This window comes from Triticum dicoccoides, chromosome 2A, assembly GCF_002162155.2.
Source record: "Triticum dicoccoides isolate Atlit2015 ecotype Zavitan chromosome 2A, WEW_v2.0, whole genome shotgun sequence".
NCBI lineage: Eukaryota > Viridiplantae > Streptophyta > Magnoliopsida > Poales > Poaceae > Triticum > Triticum dicoccoides.
The window spans coordinates 41,383,422-41,392,373 of record NC_041382.1 but is presented as its reverse complement, the minus strand read 5'-3'; the positions used below and the strand labels follow the sequence as shown (position 1 = coordinate 41,392,373).

General features: G+C 46.9%; 1 protein-coding gene across 1 annotated transcript; it reads left to right on the top strand.

Annotated features, from left to right (window-relative positions):
- Nucleotides 1–728: 728 nt before the first annotated feature.
- LOC119353078 lies at nucleotides 729–6,397 on the top strand. Its single transcript, XM_037619658.1, has 9 exons — nucleotides 729–949; nucleotides 1,230–1,458; nucleotides 1,849–1,974; nucleotides 2,047–2,121; nucleotides 2,536–2,661; nucleotides 2,759–2,857; nucleotides 2,953–3,099; nucleotides 3,442–3,550; nucleotides 5,398–6,397. Exons 1-9 carry the CDS (start codon nucleotides 744–746, stop codon nucleotides 6,123–6,125), a joined length of 1,845 nt encoding a protein of 614 aa, XP_037475555.1. The 5' UTR covers nucleotides 729–743; the 3' UTR covers nucleotides 6,126–6,397.
- Nucleotides 6,398–8,952: the final 2,555 nt, after the last annotated feature.

Here is an 8,952-nt window from a genome sequence, read left to right as displayed (position 1 = left end):
TCGGGCTTTGGGCTAATGAGAAGCGTGGGGCTCAACAAGCATTCTTTGAGCATGTTCAAGGCATATCGGGTCTCATCCGTCTTTATTTAGATTTGTTGACGCTCAAGAGGGTCTTAAAGAAATGAAGTAATTTCTTGGCGGAGCGGGAAATCAAGGCATCCATCCTCTCAGCTAGGCGTTATACGTCTTTGATGGAGCTTGGGGGGACCCATTTCGAGATGGTGTGGATCCTCTTCGATCTCACATTGGGTACTCATCGGGATTCTCTTTTTTAAAAGAAAGGTCTCATTTATACTCACATAACACAAGAAGTTACATTGCACAGGGCTTCTCTTTAAAGCAATCCAAGAGACGACACACCAAGAAAATTTACAGGAAACCGCCCAAAAAGAAATTTTGCAAAACAGTTCCTCTAGGGCCATAAAGTGTACCCTTGCAAAAACCGCTCGCTTTCCGTGGCCGGCCGCATGCGCCTCACGTGCCACCCTTGCGCGCAGACCCCGTCCATCTGTCACGTCACGTTTCCTGCCGCGGAAACGGCAAGGCCAGGTGGCGGGCCCGACCAGTCACCGCGGGGCCCACACGCCACGCCCACCTAGACACCTGCTCCCTGCCCCCAGCCTCCACTTGCGGAACACTCTGCTCTCCCCAGCGCGCTGCCGGCCACCGGCCGATCCCTCCCACCTCGCCGTCCCTCGCGCCGCGGGCCGGTGGCCGGCGACGGCGAGCGAGCCCTGCCGCCAATGGCCACCCCCTCCGGCGCCGCGGCCTCCGGCTCGGGCCCTCGCCGCTCCGCGCGGGCACGTGCGCGCCGCCAGCGGCCGGACGACGAGGCGCCGCCCGCCCCGGCCCCCGTCGCCCCTCCGCCCGACGCCGGCGGCCCCTCCTCCTCCCCTCCTTCGCGGAGAAAGCGCGGGGCTTCTCCCTCCCGCCGGTCCGTTCGCGCCAGGTTCGCCCCTGCTTACTCTGTCCTGCATGAACTGTGAGTTCGTCATGTGCTGAAATTCGTGACGTTGGTGCCATGGTCTATATGGGCTTGCGATTCCTAGCTAATTGGAGTAGATTGCTTAGTCTATTTGACAAGATTGCTTTCATATGGTTTGTTAATTATTATATCAACAAAATTATATTTGTTCTGTTAAACTGTGTTTCATGTTTTGTGGTACTAATTTGTCAGCAACTCTGTCTAATTTAGCATCCATGCCACTATTTTGCTGCTTCTCCCACAGAGAGAAGGAAGACCCGGAGCCACCGGTGGCGGCCTTGGATGACGATGAAGCGAAGAATCGAATGGAGGAAGACGAGCTGAAGAAACAGGGGAAGGAGATTGTGGAGGCAGAGGGACCAGAGGAGGTTGAATTTGATGAAAATGCAGAGGCCTTGAAGGAGGCACCGTTCTGGCTCCCCGATGGTTGGATCATAAATGTTCGCCATGGTGATGGCGGCTCGATCTACCGGGTACTCCCCTACTCTGTTTGTATGCCGAACTTTATTTGCGTGATTCCGAATCTATTATCATGCTTCTATGCCGAGTCTATTATTGTGACCATGTTGATGTTGGGCTGAGATGCGGTACCTATCTTGTGTAAACTAGAGGGGACTCCCCTACCAAAATGCAGTTGAAAATTTTCTTTAAAATGGTACACTGGACTACACAGAGTTATTAAAAAAGAAAAAGAAATTCCTTATGAATTAGCCAAGTACATGCCAAGAGCAAAAACGAAGCAACTGAGTGCAAAAAGCAGCTCCTCGCAGACATACATGCGCCTAAAGAGAAAGAGAACAAGAAGCAGAAGACAATAGAGGTCACAAATAAATGTTTGTCGCTTTCTCGTTGTTTTATTGCAGTATTACACTTCGCCAGTGTCAGAGTACACATTCTCGACGGAGATGGAGGCACTAGATTATTTGTTCTCAGAGATGGACGAGCGCATATTGGAGTCGGAGGCATGCGCTGAGGACAACGAGCTTCATGTGAGTGAGATTTTTCAATGTCATCATGTGTTGATTACGTTTGAGATGTGATTCCTTGAATGTTGCATACAGAAAATGCATTCATGGCTTCCGGACGGTTGGGTGGTTGAGGTCAGAGCTGGGACGATGCAGGACAAAATGTACAAGGTTGATTTCAACTTGCTTACACATACATTTGGCATATGCTAGTTTTTGGCTTGTCGTTTTCTCGAAAAAACTGGCAACTCAGATTTGTCCATATGTGCTGGGAGGTTAGTGCAGCTACACACATAAGAGATCAAAAAAGTATGACAGACTTGTTCAGGTGTATCTGAAAAGAACAATGTATTATTTCTAAGTTACTACTGTTCCGTGCTTGCTTCTAGAATGGCTCTATGTATTTTTTTTCTTGTTTAATAGAATACATTGCCTGTATAGAGATAAAATATTTTAATTCCATTGGGTAGAGCTAGAGAGTGGGTGAACGTAAAAAATAAACAATGTTAATTTGGTAGTCATATTTTGTAGCAGTGCCTCAAGAGAGTAGCCATCATTTTTACCATGACTGGATGTCTTTTGTAGTTTTACGTTCATCTGCCTACTGGAATGCGATTCTTCTCAAAAGAAGATGTATTGCGCTATGTGAATGAAGGGAAGATTTCTGAATGTGATGTGAAGGGGCTGTGTGACACCATCTCTGAAGATAATGTATGACTATTGCTGGAACTGTTCTCCTATTTGAACAACACAATATCTATAAAAAGTTGTAACTATTTTCAGAACTAAGCTTTGGACCTATTTGCAGATACTTGCACAGGTGGAATTCAATCCAGACGGGCTACCGAAAGGATGGGTGAAAGAATTGGTATTTAGAAAGTGCAACGATGGAATTAGAAAAGACCCGGTACATTACAACAGACCATCTTCCTATTCCTTTAAAATTCATTGATGGAATTGATTTCATTTTGTTATTTAATCATTGATTATTTGATTGTGCAGTACTATACTGATCCTGTCAGTCATCTTCTATTCCGAACACTGAAATCTGTAATAAGCTACCTTCAGACGGGAGAAATAAGTAGACATGCCTATCTTCCAAGAAGAAGTGTCACAGACATTTACTCTTTCGATGGGTGTGCAGATCTGGTAATTGTTATGAATAGAATTTTTATCCATTACTAGGCCTATGAGCCATTATATTTAGCATTATGCAGGAAACCCCTAAAAACGGGGGAAAGTTCGCAGCTAATATATGTCATCCATGATAGGAAGGTTTTACTGCTTTGACTGACACGTCTATTTTTATATACCGGTAATTAATAATATTGACTATACAAGGTCCAAAAATTATATTGACCATACTGAGGCTTGTTTCTACTAAAATGATCCTGTGTCATTGCTATTGGATGTACATGCACCTTCATTGTAATTTAGAAGTGTTCAGATCTTCTTTGAGTTATACTTGACAGATGTTTTCTTAACTACCAGCCTCGAAAAATGCTGAAGCGATTGAAAGTACCAGGGAAGAAAAAACAAAAATCTGTGCAATCGTTGGTCTTCGAAAAGAAATTACCTGATGACCAGACGTCGAATCGCTGTAAGTTCCTGCAGTTACTGGTTACATGGTGTTCTCAGAGTATAGTTCCTACTGTTACTGGTCAGGTGATATTTTGATAGCTATATAAGGCACAGTTATACTACTTTTTGTTGAACTCTATTTTGATAGTTTGATTACTACTTTTTGTTACTGGTTACATACTTATTTTCTTATTGAGTAGTCCTCAAGTTACTGCATATGAAATGTTTGGTCTGATCTTTGTTGTATTGAATGTTAATTAACTTTTTATGACACTAGCCTACTATATGCCCCTGCTTATTTCTGACATTAATATGTTGTTGATATGCTATGGGGGATGAAATCAGCAAGCGAGGATTGTAGTATAACTGGACTTTATCTCTGGTAGTTCAGTCAAACGCTCAAACTCCTTATCTATTAATACTAATATGCAGAATACAACAAGAATATTGTACTGGTAATTTTATATTTCATAATGTTATTAGAGTAGTTGAGATATATTTTTATAGTACTCTTGCATGCCATGCACAATGGAGATTTCAGGAGTCAAGGAACATGCCCAGGTAATATATTCATAGAGTACATGAGATGCGTCAGGGAGTTGAATTTGTGCTTGGGAGGTGTTAAAAAGGTATGGGGCCTGGCTATAGTGACTCTAATTGGGTCAGTTGTGAAGATGATAGAAGATCAACGGCTATTATGTGTTTTTGGGAGGAAATTTGGTGTCATGGAGAAGCAGGAAACAGACAGTTGTGTTAGATCAACAACGGAAGCTTAGTATAGAGCTTTATCTCAAGGGTTTAGTGAGATGCTATGGGTGAAGAACCTATCGAGCGAGTTGAAACTTCTGAGGAAGTGACCCTTGAGAGTTTTGTGTGACAACCAGTTAGCTATAAAGCGTTGGCAATAACCCAGTTTAACGTGATAGGACAAACCATGTGAAAATTTATTGCTTCTTCACTAAAGAGAAACTTGATGATGGGATCATCAGCCTTACTCATGTCAGTTCTGGGCAGCAGGTTGCAGTTTGCTTGACAAAGCTACTAGTAGCAGAGGATTATATCTTGGCATATGGCAAGAGGGGTTGATTTTTTTTTTATTTTAGCAGAGCAAGAGTGGTTGATAGATATCTACCACCCATCTTGAGGGGAAGTCTTGAACCGGTATTGGGCCTGACCCATCTCCACTTCAACCCATAGGGCCCAGTCCATGTCACTGACCTAGATCAGGAGGTGCTGGTCGCTGTCTGAGTAGAGGCCCCGCCCAACACCTACACACGAAACTGGTCCGCTTGAACTGAAAATCCTGGTGGTTATTTGGTAGCTCCCGGCAAGGGTATTGACATTTTGTACTCTCCCATTTGGCGTTCTACTTGCTACTATAAATGCTGGAAACATTTGAATGAAATTGAAAAAGATCTGCATGTTGGTCAAAATCTGCACATCATGTCCATGTCCCAGGAATGAAAGTTAAACTCTGCATATCAAATTCTGTTGTTTAATATTAGAATCTTGTGAGAGATGTTTTGGTTTAAATTGTTGTAGAGAAGACATTGGAAGTACACAGGCTACAATGTTTACAATCTTTTGATATAGTATCTGGAGAATGTTCTACAGCAGTTCCTCTGCTTCATGTTCTGTTTGGCCTCAGTCTGTATAATAGTTACCTAATTTATGAACCTTTGTTGTACAGTTACTGAATCTTAAATTTGGACAACCAAAGTATATATGTCAAACCTGACAGCGGTCGATACAAGCAAACTTTCGAACCAATATGCACTTTATACATTACTTTGATTATAGCTCAATATGACGCGTTGTGTGTTTCCTCTTTATTGCGCCTAATGATTTTACGTTACCATGTTGCAGCTCATGGTGGCACCTCCGCTAGCATGAATCCTCGGTCTGACACAAAAGAAAAGAGGGTCAATACCGTACAAGCTAAAGGCAAAGAACCAATTAGTTCAGAGACTACCAAGCAAGGCAAAGAACCAATTAGTTCAGAGACTACCAAGCAAGGCAAAGAACCAATTAGTTCAAAGACTACGAAGCAAGGCAAAGAACCAATTAGTTCAGAGACTACCAAGCAAGGTAAAGAACCAATTAGTTCAAAGACTACCAAGCAAGGCAAAGAACCAATTAGTTCAGAGACTAACAATCAAGGCAAAGAACCAACTAGTTCAGAGACTACCAAACGTCCAAGGGGCAGGCCGCGGAAAATACCAAAGCAGACGAATGAAACAACTTCAGATTGCGCAAAGAGTTCAGACAAGGAGACAACACATATCGAAATTGCTTCAGACAAGGAGCCGAAAAAGGAATCGGATACTGAAACTGGAGAGAACATGTCAAAGGAAGACGCCCCTGAGGATAATGAGATGGAGAAGCATGGTATGGCAACCCAAGAAGTGGACAACGAGAGCGACCTTGCAAGGACCCTTTCGTCACTGAGGAGGGGAAGCACGGATCCGGCGACTGACCCGGCAATGCGCGAGCGAGAAAATGGCGATCCGGCTGAAGCTAGTGCAAAGTCAACATCCTCCGCGGTCAAGAAATTTTACATGAGAAGAAATAGCAGCCAGAGCTTCAAAAAATAATGTAAAGCAGATGCAGATCACCTGTGACTTGATTGTTGAGAGGTAGTAGTACTGAGTTGTACTGTAGATGAACCAGATAATAAAAAGGTGCAAGAGATGCACGCCAGTTTGTGTGTACCTGAATAAACGTTGGTTTATGCAATGTGGCTTGACATTTGTGTTAAGTTATTTGGTGTGTACGTAGCAAATGGACGAAGATCATTGTACTGATGCAACACATGATGCCTCCTGTAAGCAATGAATATCATCGAGGTCAGACGCTATATCTGTCATTATGAAACTGTATATATATTTGCAGATCGATTTTGTTGAAGTTAAGCTGTTTTCGATGGAGCGGTCAGAAACTATATCTGTCATTATTTAAGTGTGTATATATATTTGCAGGTTGAGAAAATACACAGCGAATCCAATTTTGAATCAAATGCAAAAAAAAATAAAAATTGATACACAACAAAACATTATGATAATTTACTCCCATAAAACAGAACAAACGTGAAAAACATAGATCGAAAGGGATTTACTAAGCATATTTGCCTCTTTTTGGTGGTCTGGTTCTGACCCCCACGTCGCCCTCCTCTGCCGACACGGGGGGCGACTCCCAGCGACACCCACCGCCCTCCCCTTCTCCTCCCTCGTCGCGCCGCCGCCTGAGGCGCCGCCGGCAAAGCTCGGGCGGGCTTCAGTGATGGCAGTGGTGGGGCGTTTCCCCTAGGTCTCTTCTTCCCTCTCGTCTTGGGAGCATCTAGCGGCTGGAGGAGGGCCGCGGGAGCTTCGATCTGGACTTGCGGGCGCGGCGACCTAGGGGTGCGGGGCTCCGTGGCAGGCGCTGGCCGGGGGCTGGCGGGGCTTGGATGCTCCGGCGCGTGGCTAGATGCTGCGGTGGAGGTTGATTCCTCTTCCCAGATCTGGTCGGGGCCTGGTCGCGGCCGGCGGCGTCCCGGTCCGATGCACATCGCACGTGGGGGCAGGACTCGGCGGCCAGCGAGGGCTGGATCCCGGGGCAGCGGAGGATGTGTCGGCGGCTGTGGACTCACGATGGGCGATGCGGCGGCCGCGGTGTTGGACGATCCGTGCACAAGAAACTTGATGGAGGCCATTGAAATAGATCTGGGTGAAGACCTGCTCACGGCTGCTGCCGAGGCCGGCGATGACGGCACTATTCGGTGTCGTTCCCTTGTTGAAGGCATCGTTGTTGAGACGTTCCAGGCCACTATTTGCTACCTTCGGGGAAAACCCTAAATCAGTAGATCGGATGACGGCGGCATTATTGTGTCGTTTCCCCTTGTGGCGTCACTCTTGGAGGTGTGCACGGGCTCGAGGGACCAGTGGACGGATTATTTGGTGAAGCAGTGCTTCATCCTACACATTAATGGTGGCGTATCTCGGCGGCGTGGCGCAGTGGAGACTCGGCGTCCGATGTGTGACGAGGGACTCGCGCAGGAGGGTGACGTTGTCTGGCGTCATGGTGGCGTCGATGGCAGAGAGGCCGGGCAAGGTGGATGCAGCAGTACAACACTGAAGATGGATTGGTGGCAGGTGGCCGCGACGGCCTCATACCCGACAGGCGTCCTGGTTGAGAAGTGCGCCGGACTGGTGGGTGCCTCATACCCGGCTAGCGTCCTGGTTGGGACCTCAGGTCTTAAATGTTACTCCCTCCGTCCCATAATATAAGAACGTTTTTGACACTAGTATAGTACCAAAAACGTTCTTATATTATGGGACGGAGGGAGTAGATTTGGCTGCGAGGTCTGTTTGGTATTAGGCCTAGACTATCAGCATCCCTTCATCAACTGGATAGGAGTAGCGACAGATGTTGCCTAGACGATGGCTTTAGTCTTACTGTTGTATCACTTTGTAATGTCTTATGTGAATAATTGATAAAGTGGCTACATGCATCATCCTGATGCAGAGGTTGGGGGTCCTCCTCCTTTTTTAATTTTTTTTTACCTCTTTTTGGTTATGATCAGGATTGTGATTTGGCGCGGATATGATCTGTCGCGTTGTGTGTATCAGCGTTACATTGAATTTGAATTTACTGACGGACATATATATGTTATCGTTGGATGGCATCCTTCTATATTCATGTCCGTAGACTGATTCCCTGTACGTGGAAGAAGAAAAATTATGGGTAGCTATTGAAGATGCGAGTGGTCGGCCATATACCAAATTAATCGGAACCGACCTAGGATCATAAGGAACCGCACTTTTTTTAACAAAAGGAACCATACTTGTACGTAGATTCTCACGAGATCGATCTACAAACCCACAAGACCCGCGAGATATATATGCTACCAACAAACCCCACCAAGGAGGCCGCCCGCGCCGCCGCGCTCGCCAGGAGCTGGCGCCACAAGTTCGCCCACGTCCACGCCATCTCCTTGGTGGAGCACGTCGCCCGCTATGGCCCAAGCGAGGACGACTACACCTTCTTCGTGGACTCCGTGGAGCGCCGGAGCAAGAACGGGCCGCTCCTCGACAACATCAACGCGGCGCTTCTCTGCGCCGGCGATCGCAACGCGGCGCCGCGTGCCTTCCGCGTCCAGTTCGGCTGCTACGACAACTGGGACAAGGCCATGGTGAGCCAGTGGCTCACCCACCTGCTGCGCCGGACCCCGCCGGAGCTCCACCTCGACCTCCGCCTCCAGATCACCGTCATCGGCGAGCATCAGGTTGGCGCCCGCGACAGGGCGGACCACGGCTGCACCGCGCACAGCCCCTACGATGCGGATCCGTTCATGCTGCCGGCAAGGCTCTTCTCTCCTGCGTCGCCCTACGGACGCTCTGCCTCGGCGGCTGCGCTCTGGATCCGCCGGAGGTCACCCGCCTG